Consider the following 26,426-nt stretch of genomic DNA (forward strand, 5'->3'; position numbering starts at 1 on the left):
ACACAGTAGCCCGACGTTTTGAGTGCTTCAGTTTGCGAAGTTAGGAAACGAATTAAGTTTGACCCTAAATACAACTGTACTTTTATATATAAACATATGTACATACATGTAATTACTTACACTTGTAGAGTTTTTTATGCTCAAACCTTATTATGCAACTTTGCTTTATGCATTTGCTAACTTTAAATATCTAAAAATTAAAAATTCAATTATGAAAAATGCACACTCTTATGTTTATTATTTCACCGAAAAATACACTACAAGTTGTTGCTTATGATATGAAAATAATTTCTAATTTTTTAAATCTCTCTTACTTTTAAAGTTTTTTATCAAAACAATTAGGTAACTAATACTCGCGACTTGAACCAATACGAGTACTAAAAAATACCGAACACGCTGAGTATCGAGCAGTACAACGAGTGTTGTACCCGGGCTATCTCTAATTAGCCATCAAGTTTTCTACAAACGTATGTAATAAACAGTTAAGTACTTTTTAAAAATTTCAACCTAAGTTGTAATTTAAAAGAAATTAAGAAGTGTTACAAATCATTTCTTTAAATAGGCAGGGGACGGATTCAAAGTAAAATTAAACTTTTATTTTTTTTCAATATTTCTTGAATGCATTTATTTGATAAATAATAATAAAAGTCTTAATCGTCTTTAATCCATCAAGTTTTAATCCGTCGTACAATTTAGCCAATTGAAAAATACTCTCTAAAAGGTAGCACTTTTTATAAAAAGTAAGTTCCTTCATAAAATTTCCAATAAATAGTTTCCGGTGTGAAGACAACCTTGGTAGATACATTGTATATTAATTGTTTCATGTATTTATGCAGGTATTTATTCTTAAATTGTGAGTAGATTCTTAATTACGCGTAAAGCAGGTGTAAGTGTAATTGATTTCACAAATTAATTACTAAGATCAATTAAACCGTTCAAAACGGTGACACATTCCATTATCTTTACGGTAAATTCCATTCAGAGTTAAAAAAGGAAATATGCATGTGAATGCATTTGCGAACTTAATTAACTCATTTCGATTTCTCAGAATTCTATATAAATCACAATACTTAATAGAAAAGTGATTCAATATTGGTTCAAATTATTAATAAATAATAATTTAATTGTACTCAATCGATAATTTAAAATGTCACCCTTCAATATACATATATACATGTATAGATCCCTAGATTTTCCCTGATAATCTGTTCTTTGTCTCATCGAAATCGGTTCGACGGTACCCTGTACAGGCTGCCAAATGGACAACTTTTTTTTTTTTAAGTGATGTCTTAATAGCATAGAAATAACTGCCATCATCGTCATTATAAGGTCTTCAGTCAACAAACTAGTTAAATATTGTACTAATCTTCCCATTTCCCGAAAACTAGAGCGACGTAAGTACCTAAACTTCAACAATTTGTTGCAAACAGTAATTTAATCTAGGCCTTCCTATGCCTTTCTAAACTCTTGTTTCAGCTTGTCTAAGAAGGTGTCTTATCTCGTCTGTTTCCTATTGACTTCCATATTGCTCTTATCCGACTGGAAATTAGTTCAGAGAACCCGGATTATGATCAGATGCGGATCAGATTTTCCGTAATACGGGCATCTGATCAGTTTCAGATCAGACTACAGTACTCTATCAGTTGATCCACCCATCTGATCAGTTTTTAATCAGAGTACAGTACTCTATCCGTTGATCCACCGATCTGATCAGTTTCTGATCAGAGTACATTACTCCATTTCTTGATCTGGTCATCCGATCAGAAATTGGTCAGCGCACAATACTCAATCTGTTGATCCAACCATCTGGTCAGAAATTAATCATAGTAGAGTATCCTATCCCTTAATCCAGTCATCTGACCAATGTCTTATCACAATCTAATGCTACAAATTCTATTACGGTTTCGGTACAATCTTTAAATCAACATTGTATCCGATGTCCTGAACTTTATTTTTTACCTGATTTATTGTGTATGCAATATTGTTCGTCAAATGGATGTTTGAAACGGATCCGTCGTGAATTTTAGAAACGGATCCGTCATGGATCTTAGAAACAGATCTGACATGGATTTTTCAAATGGATCCTATGTTGATTATACATGGCGTGACGATTTTCTACCATACCCGGATCAGATAGCCTGATTTATTTCTGATCAATCTTCAGGCAATTCTGATCCGCATCGGATCCAATGCACTAACTAATTTCCAGTCGGATATGTTTTACTATTCTTTCTTATATTAGGTGAAATTGAAAGATAATAAATAATGTATTTTATGACCCGCTGTGCTGTATCTGATACACTGTCTAAAGGAACTGAGAGGTACCTAAAAGGTGCTCGTTGCAATTTACTTAGATGTACAGAAAGTCCTCGAGTAAATACAATGGATGATAATACTAATTAACCGAAATTAGACTAGTAATAAAGATACTATGTATTTTTATTAAGACACTACATGTTCAGTTAGTTGGTACTGGTAGATCTAATTAATCTATCACAGCGAGATTAGTCCTTTTACTTCTACTCTAACATAAACTTTTACTTTACTAAAACTAATTAGCGTACGGATTAGAGATAGTAAATTTATTGATTTATTATAGACAATACCTGTTTAAGAATAATAAAACCGTGGAAAGTGATGCGAAAAAAATTAAAAGAAAATTGTTTGTTTTAATGAAACAGCTACGACGCTATACGTTATCACAATGTAATTATTACGTATTAGACGCCGCGCCGTTGGTTATCTTCCTTTTTGTATTTGTTTTTTTTTATCGTATTCCGAAATTTAAAAGTATGACAGTATTAGCTTAAAAGATTCTTTGACTTTGTGCAATAAATCAAGAAAGTTTAAGTAAAAGTCATAAAACGGTAATTACGCAAAACTGCTGATTTTATTACGTAGTAGGTATATGTGTACATTAACAGAAATGTAACCAAGAAATAGATTACTAATGATTATAAAGATGTTTCCTTGATATTCTACATGCTTTCTTTAAAAAACTGAACATACAACGTTACTATTTACCTCATTTAATTAAGTATTTTAATAAAAGTTATAAGTTTTCAATAATATTTATACAACATAACTGTCTAATTAATATGATGTAAGTAAACAGCTTCCAGGATCTATCAGTTACTTTATGATAACTGTCGTAGGAATGCACAATTTAAATAGTTATATATTACAAGCGCCTTTTTTTGCAAAAAATTATCTACATTTATTAACAAATGTGTAATATGGTAAGCAAAATTATTCTTGGTTTCATGTTACAATTTTTCGAGACATGCAACCATATGCAACACTGAAGATATCCCTTAAGCAGGAAGAGCAATCACCAAGCACATGGACAATTAAATACTCATTAAACGCTAATTAAGCGCCCGGCATTTGTTCAAAAGTTACTGTTTTGCTAGCTTAAGATTAAGAGCAGGAGCGAAAAAATTATTTACCAAAATGCTCTTATTTTTCCATGCGACTTGGACAATACGTTGACACACAAGAGGATCAAAACGGGTTTAAGCAAAGAAAATCGGTAAAAGCTCTAATGCGAAGTTAAATGCTCGGAGAATTTTTTCATTTAATTACTATTCTGCTAGCTCAAAAAGATCGTCGAAACATGAGTTAAACAATCAAAATATTTTTTTGGTAATAAATGCTCATTAAATTTTGGTCATTTTTTACATTAGTTGACACTGGAATTGAGACATGAAGTTTAGTCAGGTAGGTAGTACTCACCGTATAGAATCGTTTGGTAGTATTAATTCCATGCGGAAACCAATGTAGCTTGAGATACAGGCTCCTAAAGTTTTCTTAATTGGAGGAAATTCCGGTTGGTACGGCCCTGGCTGCAGCCCTTCCGCAGCTGTTCTCGCCAAATATGCATTGATGACGTCATTGTTTAGTCAGGTAGATCTATGATAGACTCGAGTTTCTTTAATGCCCCTGCCCGCCGAATGCGAGCTGATACATTAGAATAATGTTAGGAGGATATGTTTTAGGACAAACGATGGTTTGGCGGGAACAGCTGACGGAAGGCTGAAGCCAGGGCCGTACCTACTGGAATTTCCTCCGATTAAGAGCCTATATCTCAGTCACATTGATTTTTAAACAAATAATAAACAAAATTCTAGTAAATACTACTACACTACTTTACTTGGTGAGTACTACCTACCTCACTACACTTGATGTCTCAATTCCAATGTCAACAAATGTAAAAAATTACCTAAATTTTTATTTGGTATACATATTTGATCGGTCGAGACTGCCAAGTGTAATGACAATGATCATTATTAAACATGATACTACGAGATTAAACACTTACCGCAAATTCGATATCTGTGTGAACCGTTCCATTCGTGGTTACTTTAATATCGGCATCACCGATTTTTTCTACTCTTCCCTCTCCCTCGACCGGACTTTCACCTTCTTTTTTCGGAGTTGTAGTTATATCTACGGACCTCTTCGACTGCTTTGCACCCATAATTACACTTTTTACTACTACCGACTAACTGAAACAATAAGAAAGCCTATTTGAAATACGTATCTATTTCACAAAAAAAAAAAAAATGAGCAACATTCAACAATGTTTTAGATTACCTATCTAACCGTTTCATTTGGAAATTTTACTTTCTTATAGTACGAAATTCTCTCACTAGATACATGAATTTTTAAAAAACCTTTATATGTACTTAAAATTACAGTTAAATTTTTATAAATCAGGTGAAAACGTACCCCTAAGTCGTCTCCAGCAACTAGTGCACTATTAGTACCCTAAACACTTTGTCTTTCTAATAAATAAAATAATTTTAAAAAATACACGATAGTCCAGAATAAGAACCAGTTTTAATCGATATCAGTCTGTTGAAGTAAAAGTTTTCAAAACACCACACAAAAATAAAATCGAGTAAAGTAACAAAAACGTGACGTTTTACACAGCAGAAGTGTCAAAATGCGTACAGCTTTCTCTGACTGAAAACGCAATGTCTCTTGATCTCTAGCAAGTATTAATTTTTTTCCCAAGAAACGAGCCACGTTCGCTCATCAACAGGGTCAGATAATGTTCTACTGACAAACACACTGTTCAGTATAGAATTACTTAGCTGGTTTGTGTAAACAGATGATTAAATGGTTTGTTAATTTCGATACGACTGAACAACGCTCACATTATAAGAATCAGTGATAAGGTACATATATTTATATGCAGCATGTAGTTGTTGAAAGCTGAAGGCAACAATATTGTTTATTGACTAACATCGCGCAATAAAAATACCAATACACCTATTAAGACACATTCCTTATTTATAAGTATGCCTGGTATAATAAAACCAAATATGTAAGAATAACATTCACAAACAAAATTAATAAGTTACAGGGTAAGTAAAATACAGCTCGAGGCGGAATTTCTGGTTTGAAACACGGCTTTATTAAAAACATGATTTGGATGGTCTAATAAAAACACATCTGCAGAACATTATTTTCTTCATAATTCGTAACAGAAAACCAGTACTGCTCTTTTATTAGAGAGAGAAAATACAGTTTAAAAGTATTATAGCATTAGCGCCATTAGTTGCAACTGAAATAATTGTACAGGATAAACAAAAATAGCACTAAAAATTAAATTAGAAGAACATAAAGACGGTTACCAAACAAAAAATTCTACGAGCATTCAAACGTTCTTTTTTGGAAGAAATAAAACGTGTTAATTCTTGAGAATTTTTGAAATAATGCACATCATTTTTAATATACACAGTCAAATTAAAAACCAACGCACTAATTATAATTAGAGTCTGAAAATTTCAATCAAAACACATATTATGTAGGCTATTAATTGAGAAATACCATCAATGTAATAAAAGAATGAGTAATGTCCAATGACTTCGTATTTGTGCGAATTTTTTATACTCCATGAAGTTTTACAAAAAACTACACTGTACTACTACATCTGCTGTGGAATATTTTTTACAGTGCGTATACTATGAACATTATAATCCATTAAAAACAGAATAATAACATTATAACGCAATTAACAGTCGTTCTTCATAATGCCTCCCTGTTTTTCCGCTTTCTCTGTGACCTATTTTGATTAAAAAATTTAAGGAATTTATCGGACTTACGCATCCACCAGTTCTAAGAAATTCGTATGCGTTCGCCTTCATCCAATTTTGAGCATTGATTACAATGCGATTTTTGTTAACTAATTAATATTTCATAGCAATATCTTCATTTGGTCTTCAATAGGTACTAGATATATGTAATAAAATAAATTCATAAGACAGTAAAACGTCCTATTACTTACTACCCTAAATGAAAAACTTCGTGATACACACAATGGTAAATTACGTAAATTACTTCAGTTGTTTCTTCTCGTTTAAAGTAAGAGGTTGTTGTTAAATGTTAGATGCCAGTTATAGGCCTACAGGCAACAAGATCCTGTTTCAGATAATACAAAAATGATGTTCAAGTGCCATGTTACTGATATCGTGGAGTAGCGATAGGGTCAAAATATGCTGTTCGGAAGAGATAAGGTCAAATATGTTTACTCTCTACTACTACGCGTCTTCCGTTATAGCAATTTATCAAGTAGATTTACAATTAGTTCTGGTTCATATAGAATGCTCCAGAAAAAAATTACTCATTTATCCTGAAGAAGCACTGTAAAAGAGGTGCGAAACATCGTTAATAAAATACCTCTCACTCCAATCCAGCTTTGAATTTTAACATTCGAAGAATATTTAGAATTCGTACGGTTATTTATACAGAGTGATCCAAGAAATAACGTCAGGCGAATGCGAGAAGGTAGTGGACCTAAAAGTTCTTCAAAATATTACCGTACACTAGCATTTCATAAGCCTGGGGTTTAACGAGATAAGTGGACGTTAAAAAGAGTTCGCATATCAAAATGTTTTATATACGTATATTGAACGGTTTTTGATAATTTCAATTTTTATTATATTTTTCTGTTAACTCTCGAACGACAAGCATTTCATTTATGTTATTAACGTGATAAATTTATTTTATTTATTTATTTATTTGAACCAGAAGTAATTACATACATACATACATATATTATTACATATAAGTTGCAGTAATTCTGCAGAGGTAATAAGTTACCTGTTCGCAGTCTGGTTAAAGAAAAGATAAAGAGGAGAGTAGAAGAAAGCTTATAACTAAAATAACAGTTAATGTAATATATGAAGCTTAATACTAAATCTATGAGTTTGTCTCAAATGTTATTTTACATTTAATTAAGATGATATTAGTTATATATGTAATGTTTTTATAATTATCTATCTTTGACCATATATATTTTAACATTTTATGGTGAGATCTTTTGTATCTTAAGTAATAATACCTATTGCACATATATAGGTTCTTATATCTAAGATTAATTAATCAGTGATAACAATTTTATTTTTATTTGGCATTAATAGACCTTTATAGGTTAATAGTTAATTGTGTGATTTTTGTACAGTCGATTTTTCAGTCTTCTTTTCTTTTTTTGTTTTTATCCTAGTATATTGGCTTTAATCCAATTCTTTATTTTCAATTTGAATGAGGCACTTTTGATGTTTAGTAATTTAAGGTCGGTACTCAGATCATTGTATATTCTTATGGCCACGATGTGGTTATTCATGTTAAATAAATCCTGTTAAATATTAATTAATTGACTAACCGATACCGTGTTCTTCACATTCCTAGGTCTAACTTCAAGCACAAAATAAATTAACAAATTTGCAAACGTGAAAAGAAAGTGAGTGATGTGATGAAGCAGGTACTCCAAGTATCTAATGTAGATATGGGTCGTGTAACCCGGTTTGGATCCGGTACCCGGGGGGCAGCATCATCTTTTGATAAATATAACGCAGGAAAATTCGTATTAATACCTTAAACCATCTTCTCATTTAAATAATGAAGTAATATAGGTCCAATAAATATAAATTACACCTTTTGGAACTGCTGATTTCTTCAAAAAATTTTGAGAATTCGGTTGCTTTAGGGCAGTTTTCAGAAAAACAGTTGCTATTTTCAGATAGACGTAGTTGCAAAAGCAGATTACAGACATGCATTTTCCGTCGTGCGACATAAAAACGATAAATGTGTAATTTCTGTGATCGATGGATGTTTTGCTTTATCTGTAGATAAAACATCAAATTTAAAATAATTACTGAGAATGCTCCATTAGTAATCTTTTTTTGAAATGAAACTTCAGATTCGACAAAACAGATTGTGCGTTTATTTTATTATCAGTTGTGTTTTAAGATTTTTTATTAAATTGTTTTGCACTCATAAAGTGAGCTATGTCAAGAAGCAGAGGAGCGAAGCTAAAGTGAATCCGGACTAATAAATGCTGACACGGAAGTTGTTTAATTTCGCCAAGTTTCGCTAATTTCGTCTTGCTAGTAGTTGTCTTCGCAATGTAGGGACTCGCTTACAATTGACTTCTTTAATTCAAAAGATATGGGCTGGTTTCTCCTAGGAATTCGAGAATTGGTTGAAGGATGGGTGAAGATCTTAGATGGGCTGCATTTGGAGTATTATTTAAAAAAATGGCTTCATTCGATTATGGTATCACGTAGTGGCGAGCTACGCCTGGATACGCAGTAATTCGTAAAATGTAGCGTTGTACTACAGATGGCGTTTACCGCGCCATTTGTAGAATTTCATAAAACGTGCTGTTAAGACAGCAGGTAAAAGTTGGTCTGTGTTCTGTCGAAACTGTCTGCGACGTGCTGATGCGATCCAACAAAACTAACAATTTGTTTATTCGATTTATGGGAGATCAATCAATATTTGCCGAATTACAATTATCCTGCGATATAACTTCAAAATAATGTCACTACATGGATAAATCAGGAAGTTCCCAAATTTTAACGACTTAACGAAAAGACTTATTTTTCCTCTTTATATTGGACGGAATAAGCACTTCGAATTTCTGTCAGATACATTATGATTTCCGGTAGGAAATGGTATTCATAGAGTGGTCGATTATTCCGACAAGAATAGAATAAATATCAAGTTGTCTGGATTAGCATTTTATCGTCGAAGCGGTCGCCGTTGGCACATTGTTTTTTTCACTATATTTATCCGTAGAAATTCGAATAGGAAAGATCGAGGTCCGTGAATCACACCGTACATCATCGTAGTCTGGTGCCACTTTAAAATTATAATTAACCGATTCATGTTCACATTAGTTCAAATTCTTAGTATTGTGATAAATAAAGAAGCCGGTACGGAGTCATAAATGCCGAACAAAAGGTTGCAATAAACAAATAAGTACAGTAAAGAATGGAACTGGGGGTCGTTAGCATTTACAAATTTATTTCTTCCCACGAATTGTTTAGTTAAGCTTCCATATAACGTACTTATGTATACCGCTAAAAACCCAATTGGTTGATGTGTGGGTTACTTAAAGCTGTATTATTCTACTAAGTACCCAACAATATTATTAAAAAAGTCATAAATAAATACCAATAAACGTTACATTATAATTGAGCAAGTTTTCCAACTGTTTTTATGAAGCAGAATAGTCTAGAAAATGATTTGTAATCAGAAAATTTTCCGGAATTTTCCATTTCGAAATAAAAAAAAAAGAATCTCATAGGAAATAATATATGTATAATTAAAACATTATCACGATAACTCCACTATTAATGCATGATTGATGAGTAGAACTTGATTTTAACTTAAAATTAGGTTAGGTTATGGTTTGAATGGGTTATTTCTCTGATTGCTCGGTATCTTATCGTAATTTAAAGGGGAACATGGAACATATGTACATAGATATGTGTTATGTATAATTTTTTCGTACAAACCTTGCGTAAGGAACTTGTTATATTTTAATGTGGTTAATTTTTGTTTCCTATAGTCGAAAAGTATTAGAAATTTTCGTGTTGTAGCAGTTTATGTTCATGTTACTTTGTCAAGGTGTTTTGTTTATCAATAGTGATACATATTATATGAATTTGTGTTTTACCTTTTATGAAAATTTGAAACAAATTTTAATTTTTAATTAATTTCATACTAAAAATGTATGCGTCTATTTTAATATGTATTTAATTTTAACCCCTCCATTTGTTACTGTTTGGATATTAAAATTCACCTAGAAACTAGAATCTTGGCAATAAGGAAGGACTTGTACCATTCAAATAGTTGTTGTATCTGTATGGTATCTTAAAATTGATATAAATTGTATAAAGACCAACAGGCAATTATAGAGATGGGGTTGCAACATACAATTGGAGAAGTAAATATTAGGAAGAGAGTCAGGCAGGGATGCACACTGTCACCGCTACTTTTTAATCTATACATCGAAGACGCGATCAACATCATTAAAGACAGTACCACTGTAGGGATAGATATACAGGGGCAAAAGATTAGTATGCTTAGATTTGCAGATGATATAGCAATATTAGCATCTGTCAAGGAGAATTAGAGATAGTTTTAAATAAAATGGATGCGGTACTGACAAAACAGTACTGTATGAAAATAAATAAAAATAAAACAAAAATACTGGTATGCAAGGGAAGAAAAAAAATTAGAAAAAGTGGCTGATTTTAGGTATCTAGGAAGTCTGATAAGTCAGGACGGAAGGAGTAGTAGGGATATAAAGCAGAGGATAGCGCAGGATCGAGTCGCCTTTAATAAAAAGAAGTCATTTCTATGCTAGCGAACGGTTAATTGAGAAATTCGAAAAACGTTGTTAAAGGTGTACGTTTGGAGCTCGGCACCGTAGGGGTGCGAAACAAGGACGGTGGACACGGCAGAAAAGAAAAGGTTAGAAGCGTTCGAAATGTGGTGTTACAGGTGAATGATGAGGATACCGTGAATAGAGAAAGTTAGAAATGAAGAAGTATTAGAAAGAATAGGAGAACAGAGGATTCTATGGAAGTCGCTAAGAAATAGGCGAGATAGGTTGGTAGAACACCTTCTGAGACATGAAGGTCTAGTCAGACACATATTAGAAGCAGAAACGGAAGTAAGGAGGGGTAGAGATAGACCTAGATTAGATTACTGATCGCAAATAGTTAAGGATGTGGGCTGTTCTAGTTTTAGGGAAATGCGAAGTTTAGCTAAGGATAGGAAAGAGTGTAGGTGCGTGTCCAACCAGTCTTAGGACTGACGACCTTATGATGATGCTGAAATTGTAAAAAACACCTGATTTAATGATTTTTGACATACAAATAGATTAACAAATTAGTGTCAAATTGACGAATTTTATAAGGTGGTCAACTCGTTTCTCAGACAACTCAGAAATTTTTTAATTTTTTCGTGGATAGTTTTGTAACGTATACAATAAATAAAGGAGACAGGTGAAATTAATTGTTCCATAAAATGTCGAACATTTTTAACTTTAGTTTTATGGAATTCGTTTACCTTTGAATCGAACAATATTCAATGAAATTGTTTATAAACACAATAATCAAGATAAATCAATGTAACTGTTAGCCACAATAAAAAGTAGTAATTAGGTCGATAAACACCTTATCCAAAATAAAAAATAATAAACATGCTGATAATTACGACTGAATTAGAAATTGCATGAAGCAAATATCACAACACACTCTGGAATTTCAACATATTAATTTCATTACCTTTTTGTAGCATTTTTAAATATATTTCATAAGAATTTTGGAGCCATACTCATAACCATAACATTCCTCAGAAAATTATAAATACAAATTTCGAGGAATAAAGGGTTATTAAATACCATGTCACGATAACGAAGTAATTTTTGTATTAATGTTTATTTTAAACTGTCATATACATTTCGCGTGATAGTGGTGATGTCAAAGTCAGGCACCGACATATCAGTTTCAAAGAAAGCAATTAATTTTTTTTATGTCTCTCGTTACAGTGTAAACTACATGGCGTTCGGGCATTATGATTTTGATATTACGTACATACTTCTTCGATGACATACTTAAAATTAATGTGTAACTCTTGCAGAAGATCTAATCAATATCCGTTTGCCAAATAATAGGAATCTCTGACTTTCTTCGTTAACTCAAGCGAATGTAAATCATTGTATCTATTAAATCATATAAAATTTAGATGTAAAATATTATTGAAATATACGAGGGTGGATTGATAAGTTTCCGGCCTGACCAAGAAAAACAAGGTTTTTAAAAATTTTTTTTTTTTATTTCTCAACATAATCTCCTCCAAGGCTGATACATTTCTCATAGCGGTGTTCCAGTCTATTAATGCCATCTCTATAGACTGATTCGTCAAGCTCCTCAAAATAACCATTTACAGCTTCGATTACTTCTTCATTGTCCGCAAATCTCTTACCGCCAAGCCATTTTTTGAGATTAGGGAACAGAAAATAGTCACTCGGGGCTAGGTCTGGAGAGTAAGGAGGGTGCGGCATCAATTCAAACTTTAGATCGTTGATTTTAGCCGTCGCAACGATTGACGTGTGCGCTGGTGCGTTATCGTGATGAAACAAGATTTTTTTCTTCGCCAGATGAGGTCGTTTAATTTTCACCTCGTGGCTTAAACGTTGCAATAAGTCTGCGTAGTATTGACCAGTGATAGTATTACCCTTTGCAAGGTAATCAATGTATATAATACCTCTTGCATCCCAAAAAACAGTAGCCATAACCTTGTTCGCCGAAAAAATTGTTTTTGCCTTCTTTGGAGTTGGTTCCCCTGGTCCAATCCACTGTTTAGACTGTTCTTTGGTTTCAGGAGTGTAGTGGTGGACCCACGTTTCGTCAACGGTTACGAATCGACGCAAAAATTCGCTTGGATTACGCTTATACAATGACAAATTTGCGGTAGAAATGTTTTTTCGAATCAATTTTTGGTCGACTGTTAGCAAACGCGGCACCCATCTTGCACAGAGCTTTTCCATATGCAAATGTTGGTGCAAAATATGTTGCACACGTTCATATGACATCTTACAGGTCTCAGCTATCTCACGCACTTTCAATCTGCGGTCTCCCAGCACTATTTGATGAATTTTTTCGATCATATCTGGAGTTGTGACCTCAACGGGGCGTCCTGAGCGAGGCCCATCAGAGGTGCTCACACCACCCTTTTTAAACTCGGAAACCCACTGCTTAACGGTTGAATATGACGGGGAGGATGTCCCCAGTGTTGAGTCCATCTCTTTTTTAATTTCCTTCGGCGTTAACCCCTTCAAATAAAAGTATTTGATGACAGCACGATTTTCCTGCTTTTCCATTTTTACGAAAACCACAGAGGCGTCTTGTTCAGCGTGCTGTCAAACCTACACTAGCAAGGAGATCGGGCTGAAACTATAGCTACAAGCTATCCAAGGATGGTACTATAGAATGTCACCTCAAGGTAGGCCTAGTGGCGTCATCTCTTGGTTAGGCCGGAAACTTATCAATCCACCCTCGTAATTAAGGTTGACTGAATAACAAACGATGCGGAACGCTTTAACACTAGATGCCTAAAACGTATTAACAACATCAACCTGTAAAGAATAAACCACGCATAACGGTTCCTATCCCTTGATCTCAACCGTAGTGGGCATCAAAAGTATCAAATAAATTAAATAAAATATTTTCAAGAAGTCTTGCTTCAGAGCGTTTATTACATAAAAAATATAATTGAAAAACTCAGTTTATTGACCATCTTTTTCGTTAAAGAATTGTTTTCAGTATTATTAATGACTGCTGGTTTCAGCTACTGATGATGAAACATCAACTACCATCCCTAAAAAACGATGTATCATTTGAATTTTTAACACAGACGTATACCATGAGAAGCGAATATGTCTTTTTAGATTGCCAGCCTAAGTTCTAGCAACAGTTTGCATAAATGGATAAATCATTCTACACATGATCCTTAACTAACCTTTCAGATAATGGAAACGCCACAATTTTAATAAAAACAGAAAACAAGTAAAAAAAATAGGCAGGTAAATTGTCTACTTGCTAGAAAAATACGAACATACACGTACGTATCTAATATCCGCGTGCTTGTTTTTTACTCAATTTATGTAAATGTTAAATAAACTGATATGGATATATACAACCAATTGTTTCTTTCTGTTGATTCCAATAAGTAGTTGTTATATATAGAATTATAGAGAATTTTCCATTCGTAATTATACAGTCGTTAGAAACAAAGGTTTACGACTTTCCCAAAGTAGGATAATTTCTCTATTTACTTACAAATTATTTTCAATTCAATTACCAAACTTTTGTTGTTTTAATACAAATATCTATGGGTAATTATTCTTCAATCATGTGCCTATTTAATTAATAATTAATAAGAGGAACATTAAAACCGAAGTTTTCAAGAAATACAACATAGCAACACTTACTATACCAGGTATATAAAACGTTTCCACTCAGAATTAAAAGCTTTTCAATGAGGTAAAAAGAACTAAAGTTTAATTAAACTATTAAATGTTTACAAAAAAATAAAAAATGAATTATTAAAAAAGCATTTTAATTACTCACTGTAGCTGTTGCAACTTTGCAGTGTTGTTAAAAAAAAATCCAGACAACTAATCAGCAATGACTATTACTGTTTGTCATACATAGAATAGTCACGGATCACGACGTATTAGCAACACTTCTAACACAATGACCGTAACTTTGTTCTATAAATTACCGGTGCATAGCTAGTGGTAGCACGTTTAGTGAATTCGGTAAAAAAAATATAAAATAATGATTTACTGTCCAACAACCAATAACCCGACACGTCTTATTATGAATATTAGGGCCCAGTCCCACGCAAGTATACAAAGAGTACGTTTCAAACAACCCTAACGATAAACCCTCAGAAGAAGACCTTTGAAGGAAACAAAATAAAAGCTGGCACCAAAAAATATGAGTAATAAAAAGCCGAGGAGTTCAAAATATTATTGCTTTCTGGCACCGCAAAAGAAAGACTTCACGTTGGCTCTGTCTGTAGCCTGGTGAACACCAGACATGAGGGAAACGAACTGCGCGGACTACGAACGTGCGTTAGTGGAAAAGCGGCAGCACCAGCCAAGGCTGACTGCAATGGAGTTCTTTCGTAGGATGGGGACATGGCCTGGTTTAGCAACCACAAGATGCATTGAAGAAACATAGGGAATAAGAGGAAGATGATGACAGTGGCGAGGTAGTGGTGCGATGAAATTGTTAACCTAATTACCCCTTATACTTTACTGGGACAATGGAAAGAAACGCGTATTCAGAGAACGAAGCTCGCATGCCCTAGTTAGGGCGTTGTCCTTTTATTGCTGTGCCGGGATGCACGTTTGAATACCCCAATTCAGCTGAATTTTTATGAATTTAATTTTTTAGACACTGTATCCCAACTACTTTGTTATATCTACTACAAACATATTGTAATGTTCGTGGGTTTAACAAATTAAATTTTAAGACTCACAATGACAAAAACTATTTATTTACACTACTGTTACTATTCACTGTTCTATTTATTTCACATCCATCACTGTCTACTTATCTCTTGATTCACTTCTGCAACGGTCAATTTATTTCTACTCTACTTCGGCGATCGTCTCTTCTTTTTTATACTCCCTTGCCTCCTTTCGGGAACATTCTCCAGCCGTCCAGAGAAGTCTCGCAGGTACGACACACACGTTTACAGATACGGCGCACATGAAGAAAAGCGCCCGCGGCTAGTCGGCGAATCGATAAGCCGCTCACACACACATATGCCCAATCGCACACAATCACGCTCGTGGTCGCTACAATATGTTAGTAAGATATTTTTTATCAATTTGTTTTGCACATGGCAGAATTCAGAGGTACTCTACCGTACAAAAATTTCAAATTTTCTGAAGGACATCTACCCAACACAAATGGCATTGCAAAGAAAGTTTTAGAAACCGTCGTTTTTACTAACGATTTCTATTCAATGGTTCGTGAGCTTGTTGCAAAATTAGCAAGTACTTATTACTTTTATGGAGCAACAGCGTCGTGCAAACTAACTATGCCATTTTAGCCTAGGGACCGAAGTTAGTTGAACCTTCGATGAACATTTCTCGGAAGTTTCAAACGAAAACATCATTTTCGTTACAATTTATTTGCGCTCGCCTTCAAGAACGTCTGCTACTGATGCTTGTTACTAAATTGCTTGGATCTTTGACCTCGTGAAACGCAAACTGTTTCAACTTACCGCCGACTACAAATTGACATGCGAACTTTTTAACTAGCTACTTAAAAATGCAAAGAAACGCGAATATTCAACATGAGATTACAATAAGGTGGATATAATCGCATTCTTTGTTTTTTTTTCTTTTCTTAGAATTACGAAGAAAGAAGATTGAAATAATTTGTATGTCAGCTACTGATGTAAAAATGTTAATATCTGTAATAACAGCCTCAGTTACATAAAATATATGCTGACTTCTAAGTGAACTTCTTCTTGTACTGATGTATAACTTCAATAAATTGTTAACAAAACTTTTGTTACAAGAAAAAAGAGTTGATATAGCCGTATTAGCATCCAGCAAGGAGGAGTTAGAGATAGGTTTAAATAAAATGGAAGCGGTATTGACAAAACAGTACTGTATGAAAATAAATAAAAATAAAACAAAAATACTGGTATGCAAGGGAAGGAAAAGTAGGGAAAGAGTGAATATAAAGATAGGAGACGAAAAATTAGAAGTGGCCGATTTTAGGTATCTAGGAAGTCAGATAAGTCAGGACGCAAGGGGTAGTAAGGATATAAAACAGAGGATAGTGCAGGGTCGAGTCGCCTTCAATAAAAAGAAGTCACTTCTATGCTCGCGAACGATTAATTTAGAAATTCGAAAAAGGTTGTTAAAGGTGTATGTTTGGAGCACGGCGCTGTACGGGTACGAAACATGGACGGTGGGCGCGGCGGAAAAGAAAAGGTTAGAAGCGTTCGAAATGTGGTGTTACAGGCTAATGATAGTAATACAATCGATAGAGAAGGTTGGAAATGAAGACGTATTAGAATGAATAGGAGAAAAGAGAACGCTATGGAAGTCAATAAGAAATAGGCGTGATAGGTTAGTGGGACACCTTCTCAGGCCTGAAGGTCTAGTCAGAGACATATTAGAGGCAGAAACAGATCTTAGGAGGTGCAGAGGTAGACCTAGATTAGATTACTGTTCGCAAATAGTTAAGGATGTGGGTTGCCTTAGCTTTAGGGAAATGCGAAGATTAGCTCAGGATAGGAAAGAGTGGAGGTGCGTGTCCAACCAGTCTTAGGACTGAAGACCTTATGATGATGATGATGCAGAAAAAAGAGAATTAACCTTCCTTTCACATGTTTCTTCGTTCAATATAAAACTGTTCGTACGAAATGCAACATCCCCAAATAGAGAATACACTGTACGATTTCTTTTTGTGTTTGCTCTCTCTCTCTATGCAGATTTCAAAGCATCCATTAGTCTCGCACATGTATTACTGCTGCATAAACTGTTATAACACACGTTTCTGATATGAATCTAATTATTATTCAATCTTGTCGAGTGTCGTAGCTTGTAGGTACCTAGATGCCTAGGTATCTGTTCTTTATTTATTGCACATCCTCCTTCAGTATTTATTAATGTTCGAACACATTAAATAACTATGAAGAAGTCGTACAACATAAAATACAGTCATGAAGACATATTCTTATGGTTATGTAGCCGAACTATTGAAAACATGTGTAGTTTAAGTGGCGCGCTATAAAACTAGAATTTCCATTATTTTAAAATGTTGCAATATTGGCTAACGACAAGAGTGTACAAAAGCAGTCTTAAAATAATAAGATATTCGTAAATAATACTTTTACTATTTATGGAGAGATAGATCCGGATTTTCTCTCAATGCCGCCCTGAGCACCGTAAAAAATGCCGCTCCATTATCCACTTCCAGAATACTTATTGACCTTCCGCTATGAAAACCACTAATTTTTCAAAATTGGGAAGTTATTGATTTCACGTCGAAAATCGAATATTCATCAGGTCTGGACGTTTTAAAATCGTAGCTAAAGCTCAAAAGCTACGCCGAAATGCTGTAAATATCATCACAATCAGTTGATCTGTTAGAGAATAGTGTTAACGAAGTTTCAAAAAAAGTTTTTTTCACCTAGTGAAATCGAGATGTGGTACTCAAACATTAACAAATGCTGTAAATCGCACCTCAACCCAATGATTCATTTAAAAGATATTTCTACCGAAATATTCAAGAAAGTAAACTTTAATTGTAAATGCGTTCTATAAGCATTTTTCATAGCGCAATTTTTTTCTCAAGCATCGAATTTTGTTGCCACCGGGAATTTGCCGCCCTGACAACAGCAACAAATTTTCCTTCATTAATTTGAGGTAGTTTGTAGTGGGTAAAAATTCAGAAATGAATTTTCAATAATATTTGATATTAAACTAACTCACTTCTAAAAGATGTCTAAATTGTATGTATGTTTAATCATAGTTTATCCATGGTAAAAGTACAAAAATCTCACAAATTTTCGTAAGACCTGAAATATTGCGAACCAATTTTCACTCCCTCCGAGTGGGGATAGACGAACAATTCTAAAGCCTCAATGAAGATTGAAGATTGAGGCTTTGACCAGTTGTTTGAAATACTTTTTCATAAAACATCGGCGTTTTATGAAATGTCTAATTTTGCTGTTATGCCTTCAAGATTTCCTTGTAATGCTGTCATGGTTGGATGCCTCGGGTCTACGAGTGAGAGTTTATAGCGAAATCGTCAATTTATCACGGCGATAGAGGTAAAGGCCGGTCAGTATGGCACTTTAGACCAGCGGTTCCCAAAAGGTGTTTCGCGGAACCTTGGTGTTCTGTGAGATGCAGCGTTTTTGTCCTAATAAAAATATTTACCATTCCGCGAAATGCAACCGTTCTAATTAACCGTAATAACGGAAAATGTTTCATGACCAACCTAATAAAAAGGTAGAATCTGAACGGTTCATTTCAGGATTGTAAAAGAAATATACTCAGATGCCATATAAGAGGATAGGACATTCAGTCTGACGTTAAGATACAATAAATTGGATGCAATTGTTGATTGGTTCGTTTCTATTTCCTCGGTTATTATGTTTATTTACTGATTACCAATATTACCTACATGCGTATAGAATTTGCCTTATTTATTTATTCAAATATTTACCCCAATTTCTAAATGCAGCTAACGTTATCCGATAGTGTTATTAATAACAGATGTATTGCACTTAAGGCTTCTTACAAAAAAAAACGTGTGAAGATATGGGAAGTCAGCATCAATGCATCAATCACTTCTTCTTTACACGGAAGTGAGATGGCCTTTAAGAGGAAAACTTATGGTAACTAATTTTTGCGTCCGTTAGTCATGCCGAACCATTGTATGACAAGAAATGGATCATGAAATTGGATTATGTGACAGATATACGTATACGACAAACTCAATATAATCAGCAGGTCCTTACAGGAAAGAACCACAGCCACGATTACAGTGAGAGGCAAAATCTTCACCAACAACAAAAACAGAAATTTGGCTGCTTGATTGAAGGTATTGAATGAAAAAGTTACGAATGTTTTCCTCATCTAAACAGATTTTCCGAAACCTCAGGTGTGAATAACCATAAATGAACATTTATTTAAGCCTTAAAAAAATCCTTGAAAGAATATTTTTCAAAGGAGTTACACAACATCCACGGAGTAAAGGAATCCATTTTCAAATCACACCAAACCATCAATGTGAACAGTGTCACAGTGTGATGATTTGAACGACATTAGGAATTCATCCTCTCTAAAACAAAAGTTCGAATCACCTGATTCAAATTTGAATTTGGATCGAACATAAAGATGAATACCTTGCAGTCGTTGAGAAGGATTTCATAGGTTTCTAACCGTTTGTATCGAGTTACTGATGTAAGGCGAGCTTTTCTGCTTACACCTGCACTAATAACAAATTCAGAGGTTTCAATGGTTGAACATTAAAGCTAACTTATACATATAAATAAAAATGTGCAAAAATTTCATTCTTTACGTTAAATACGAGCAATAAAGATTTTGAATTTAAAATTTATGTTGAAGATTACAACATGTACACTAAAAGGTGCAAGGGTCTTATACATAAAACTATTGTTAATTTGTTTTTTTGTCTAGACGGGGTTCCCAGAGGGCCAATAAGGATTTTGTGGCAAAAAAATTATTGAGAACCGCTGCTATAGACTACACCCTAGCTACATTGCAAATCTGTTGCGATTAATATTATAGAAATTTAATCATTGCATGGATGAAAATTATACAGTAGTGACACTTATTATATATTACTTGGGTACGTATTTTAAAAATTCCTCTTCCTGACATTGAATAGGGCAAATATAGTTTAATTTTAATCGTTGTCATAGCTAAACCAAAGTTATAACATATTCCCCTCTTAATTTCATTGTCGTCAAGGCTCTAACTTCAATTGCACCTGTTTTTAATCAGGCTTTAAGGCTTAGGTACTATTTGAGGGAAGATAAGTAGGACTTAAAAATGTAAATTAATTGTACGCTTAAATGATTTATCTTCAAAAAATAACAGGGAGAAGGGGAAAGCATTTGTTTCGTTCTCGGCGACTTACATTGTTTCTACATTTCCATGGTTTCTATACGAAATACAATTTTCAATGGAAGGGAATACATAACGTTCAAAACGTAATATCTGCTTCTGTATTGTGTACCAATGTCGCCTTTGATAGTATATAATTAAACTCACGGTAATGTATGAAGAAATTTACTATGTAAGTATACTTAAACGAACTAATGGATTCATAATGGCGGAGAAAACGAAAAAAAAATATATATGATATAGTGTAGAACACGTTTGATATCATCTCATTGGAATTATCACTATTACTGTTACTACGACTGATACAATTTGTAAATTAAATGGATTTTACTGTTAATGCTTTATGTTGCCAGACCTGAATCGAAAACACCATTAATATAAAAACTAGCAATTAGAAAAGAAATACTATAAATGATTCAATATAAAATACGAATAAAAGGTAATTGCTCCTTGTGCTCAGAAACCTAACGTTTTGATATACTTATTGAGATTTATACAGATAGGAATAAATTGTTCACCTATTATTTTTTAACTTTTAATCAATCTTGCTGTAAGAATAAAAGGATTATTGAGTTTACAATGTAAAATTGTAAAGTTTTCAGCTGCATGGTTTTTTAATTTTTGCAGACTTGCTTTATAGCCACCGAGGTCAACACTAGTCACTACTTAAAACACTGTAACCTACTATTCTCGAGGGTAGTTTTATATCATCTATTCTATACGACCAGTGAGTTCAATATGACGTAGATTTCTGCAGCCCAAGTCTAAGATTTTAAAACTTCTATTTATATTTATAAGTATTATTTACGTACTTATTTATACCATGTAATCTACAAAAATGTAAACATATTGAATATGTTCTTAATCAGAAATTTGCCGTAAGTTCCAGATGTGGATCGTAATTCAGACAAATTTCTGACCAGAAACACTTTGCCTGAGATTAAAAAAATATTATAGTAGTATGGTAATTACCTTGACCTAAAATTAGACATCTATAAAAAATAAATAAAACACCGCATGTAGGAAAGGCCTCACGTTATTCGGATTGTCAAATAATGTGCGTGCGGCAGTTAAGAGGATTTATTTGGATAGAGCGGGCAAAATTGAATTACCAAAAATACACGAACGGTGAGTCAGCAAATAATCCCGACTAATTTTCTTAACTTTTCCGATGTGCGAACATTCGCTGTGCTGACAGCAAGCAATCGATTCTTAATCAGCTGCTGCTTTACGACAAATAGCTTAATCTATCACCTTCCGTGCTTTTCTTCGACTTCCATTTAAGAGAGAGCCATTTCAAGGTAACAGATTACGTATTTCCACTAAGTTCCTAACTTTGTAAGCCAATTGAAACTGCTAAAGGTCATTTTGGGGTATAAACATCACGGCTGTGAACTACCTAGCTGTACCCTATAAATGGAAGGATAAAAACGAATAGATCACAAAATGTCAATTTAGCAATTCTGAAACGTTTTGTGAAGTATTTTCTAGAAACTTCGTTAATAAAGTAATGGATTTATTCGTTTGTATTTTGACACATCGTAATCATAGACCGAGCGGCATGGCCAAGAGGTTTAGACCATTGCTTAGGATTCGGGAGGACAACGGTTCGGTTCCGGGCCCGTCTGCCTTGGTCCAAGTTTTTCTGTGGTTTCCTTGGATCACTTAGGCAAATGCTGGAGTTATAATATTCCACAGATAATCTTTCATTCTCTTCTGTCTTCATTTCGTCCGTCTCATCTTTCTCACCCGAACCCACCCACCCATTCCCAAGATTCCTGAAAGCAGGCTGAACAGGGCCTTCCGCCCTACCTTCTGGCGTAGTCCGAAGGGACTGCCCGCCCACCAGCATTACTGGCTGGTGGGAATGAAACACCCAAAAGTTTTTTTTTTTTTCTCAGTTTATTTGTACTACTCATGAANGTAATCATCGTATCTACGAATATTATACTTAAAAAATATATATTTTATACATGTAGTTTAAATTAATCTGTAGTTGCATTTTTCGTTGTTATGTAGCGCTGATTGGCAAACGTGATGATGTGATGATATTTTAGGACCAACATCAGGGTTGCAGTTCATTTGAAATAAGATTTTGTCACAAATTATGAATGGAATTCATATTAGCGAAGATGCGAGTAACAACGTTGAAATATAGAAGCTAATTTTTACTTGCTTAATAATAAAAATATTTCTGTCGTTATTCTACATCCATTATATATGTATTTTGCACAAATTTTCTCACCACTCAATGTCAGTCTGTAGGTACATAAAGCCATTCAAAAGTTGAAAACGTTACAAGTAGATGAGCATTGCACAATTTTCAACTGACGAAACAACTTGGTTGTCGTTTATTGTAATATTATAATGCTCTCGAATTTAATCTGCAGAAACCAGTTTAATAACGGAGTTACAAACTGAATCTTTGTACAAAGTGTAACCTCTTTTCTAGGACGACAAAAAACACACTACTCTGTGTCGTGCACACCTTGCAATTTTTGAAAGGCGATTGAACTCGACCGAGTACATACTTTATGGATACAAAAATTTCAGTCAGTCAGATATTTTGCAGATAATACTTATTAAATTTTTAAAGTATTATTGTTACTTGTATTTAATCAAAGGTAATTTATAAAGAGAATGTTCAATAATAACGAATCTGTCCGCTTCTGCAGTTTTCTCAATATCTTTAGAACAAAATCAGAATTTATCCCAAAAGATGAGGAAGAAGTTATAAAGAATTTTTATTGATACAATCTGACACAAGGCGTATTGGAAATATATCATCTTTCTATAGACCAATATCAGTTCATAAATTGTTTCTTTTTTCTGTTTGCTTTGGTTGCTTTTCGTTCTGAAGAAGTGAATCAATCAACTTCTCTCATATCTACCGAAAAACGTTCGGCGTATACTTGTGAATGAGGAAACGATAGATTTTATCATTGTAACTATTTATGAAGAGAAAAGCAAGCCGCAAAATTCAGTAATGCAATTCGCTGTTGTCATTATCTTTGCTAATAATAAGTGTGCTTGAAAAGTTAATTTATCTAAGCCGCCAGTAATGCATAGTGATTTCGTATTATGACGGATTATGGACAAAAGATTAGTATGGTTATATTTGCAAATGACATAACAGTATAAGCATCTAGCAAGGAGAAGTCAGAGATAGCTCTAAATAAAATGGAAGCGGTATTGACTAAGCAGTACTGTATGAAAATAAATAAAAGTAAAACAAAGATACTGGTAGGTATGTAGGGAAAGAAAAAGTAGGCAAAGAACGAATATAAAGATAGGAGCCGAAAGATTAGAAGAAGTGACTGATTTTAGGTATCTAGGAAGTCATAAATCAGGACGAAAGGAGTAGTAGGGATATAAAGCAGAAGATAGGGCAGGGTCGAGTCGCCTACAATAAAAAGAAGTCACTTCTATACTCTCGAATGGTTAATTCAGAATTTCGAAAAAGATTGTTAAAGGTGCATGTTTGGAGCGCGGCGCTGTACAGGTGCGAAACGTGGACGTGACTGAGGCGGAAAAGAACAGGTTGGAAGCGGTGTTACAGACAAATAATGAATATAGAGTGGAAGGTTAGAAATGAAGAGGCAATAGAAAGAGTAGGAAAACAGAGGACTCTTTAGAAGGCATGAAAGTCTGGTTAGAGACATTAGGAGTCGAAACAAGAGTTAAGAGGACTAGAGGTAGACCTAGATTAGATTACTATTCGCAAATAGTTAAAGATGTGAGTGTTTTAGTTTTATGGAAATACGAAGATTAGCTCAGGATAGGAAAGAGTGGAGGTGCGTGTCCAACCAGTCTTAGGACTGACGGCCTTATGATAATGATACATATTGAATATTTTAACAAATTTTCTTATTTTTATTTCCAAATTGTCTCTCAATAAGTACACAAGTTTGCAATTTTGACCCACTTTTCATCGAGTATTACATACAAACATGGATGTATTTCTACTAGTGTTGTGTTTAAATGATTGTAAAGTAGGTACACAATACAGTTGCCTGAAAATACACTAAAAAGCATTTAAAAAGCATTTCTGAGAGTCTCTAACGATTAAACAGGAATGATACTTCAAAGGAGTATTAAATTGGCGAAAAAGAACTTGTTGGAAGTTTTACGATGTTACTTTCTTGGTACGGAATTATGAACATCTCCGTTCGCTTTAAAAGTGCTTTAAAAGTAGCACGAAAGCAAAGGAAAAAACGAACTTCAAAGTAAATTGTGTCCTTGGTGAATCAGTGCGGAACATAACTATTGTTCAGCATACAATTAGTTTAAAATACCATTAAATAATATTAAACATTTAAGGAACTACATTGGCTATTGATATTTTTAAATATTATAACCGTATTGTTGAACAAACATTCAAAATCGCTTTTTTATTTTGTTACTTGTTGCTTGATCTTATAAGTTGGTTTGCTTATACATATATTGCCCAGAATCCATATCACTTTCAACATAAATCGTGTTCGTACAGACAGACAATTTTATTTCAAGGAATTCAATAAAAGCTGTTTATTCTTTTCTTCCCCTTGTGCGAGCTAAATCTCACTTATAATCTCAATGTACGTAACAGTGAATGAAAAATGATTATATACTTTTACTACATGAGATTATCTACTAGTAAGCTCTTCCAATTTTTGTTAATGGCATAAATACATGCAGTTTATAAAAAATCTAGTAAAAACAACTTTTTTTTGTAACATACTTTTACCGATGATCCAAAAAGATTTCAATGTAAAATTACATCAAATATATATAAAGGCCTAAGTCGTGATTTCTTTAATGACTTTTAGATTGTTGAAGTATCACCGACTCTAAAACCCTATTTTAAAATTACAAGTTTAGTAGGTACAATCACTAAGATCTGCTATACCACAACACTTACGCTGGAGAAAAATGAGAACGAAATTTCAGAGATATCGGTCACGAACGTGTACAATATAATTAGTAGACTAACTTATTAGGTTCTGGAATATTCTCAAATCGATTATAGTTTTTAATTTTAGTGGTTAATTCGCCAATGGCAAAGTGTATAATGTATANTACGCTGGAGAAAAATGAGAACGAAATTTCAGAGATATCGGTCACGAACGTGTACAATATAATTAGTAGACTAACTTATTAGGTTCTGGAATATTTTTCAAATCGATTATAGTTTTTAATTTTAGTGGTTAATTCGCCAATGGCAAAGTGTATAATGTATACAGTATAATAAAAAAACGAAAGAATAAATAAATTATTTTGGGAATTAAAGCGTAAAAATATTTAACCACGAGTCAGTGTGTTAGTAGATGAAGCCGAACTTTTTATGTTAATAACACAAATAATCAAGTATAAGTTTATAAAAAGCGATTAAAAATCAAAAAGGTCAGATATAACGACTAAACGCCTAATGAACTTCAATTACAGATCCACAAAAGTACAACTACATTTTTCGTTCGATGAATAAGAAGAAAAAATATTTTCGCGATGAGAAAATGTACCTATAAGCGATTTATTTGCGCCGGGCAGAGACAAACGTTTCTTGGTCTTCCTTTTTTTTTATAGGCGCCGTCTTCTTTATGTACAGCTGTCTCTGTATACATATACACAGAGCGTCATTTTCTGTAACAGAGCTGCCAAACAAGACATTACTTAATCCGTAGTAGAGAAGGATATACACTAATGGCGTGTTACGAACCGGACATATTACATGCAAACGGTAAAGAGCGACATCATCTTCTCAAAAATGCAACCTGGTATAAGGAAAAACAGGAAGTACGTTCAGCCATCTTTTGATACAAATAATAAAGTAATATAAGTCAAATAAATGCAATTTATTACATTCAATCTAATGCACAATTAACAAAAAAGGGGCGAGCGCGTATTAGAGTGCACGCATAAGAAGTGAAACTTCTTTAGATTGTAT

At 33.7% G+C, this 26,426-nt stretch overlaps 1 protein-coding gene across 3 annotated transcripts in view; it reads right to left on the reverse strand.

Moving 5' to 3' along the window:
* Positions 1 to 26,426, reverse strand: part of LOC108744541 (pollen-specific leucine-rich repeat extensin-like protein 1) — a 107,718-nt gene that overhangs the window by 61,111 nt on the left and 20,181 nt on the right. The window contains exons 1-2 of one of the 3 annotated variants that reach the window (XM_018480360.2): positions 14,439 to 14,932; positions 4,322 to 4,508 (exon numbers count right to left, since the gene is read on the reverse strand). In XM_018480360.2, the coding sequence (XP_018335862.1) occupies positions 4,322 to 4,480 (159 nt within the window). In that variant the 5' untranslated portion in view covers positions 4,481 to 4,508; positions 14,439 to 14,932. Of the gene's footprint in view, positions 1 to 4,321; positions 4,509 to 4,731; positions 5,104 to 14,438; positions 14,933 to 26,426 lie in introns of those variants that run through there. The other 2 variants (XM_018480359.2, XM_018480358.2) reach the window with 2 other exon arrangements.

Source organism: Agrilus planipennis, unplaced genomic scaffold (assembly GCF_000699045.2).
Source record: "Agrilus planipennis isolate EAB-ADULT unplaced genomic scaffold, Apla_2.0 scaffold28, whole genome shotgun sequence".
Taxonomy (NCBI): domain Eukaryota; kingdom Metazoa; phylum Arthropoda; class Insecta; order Coleoptera; family Buprestidae; genus Agrilus; species Agrilus planipennis.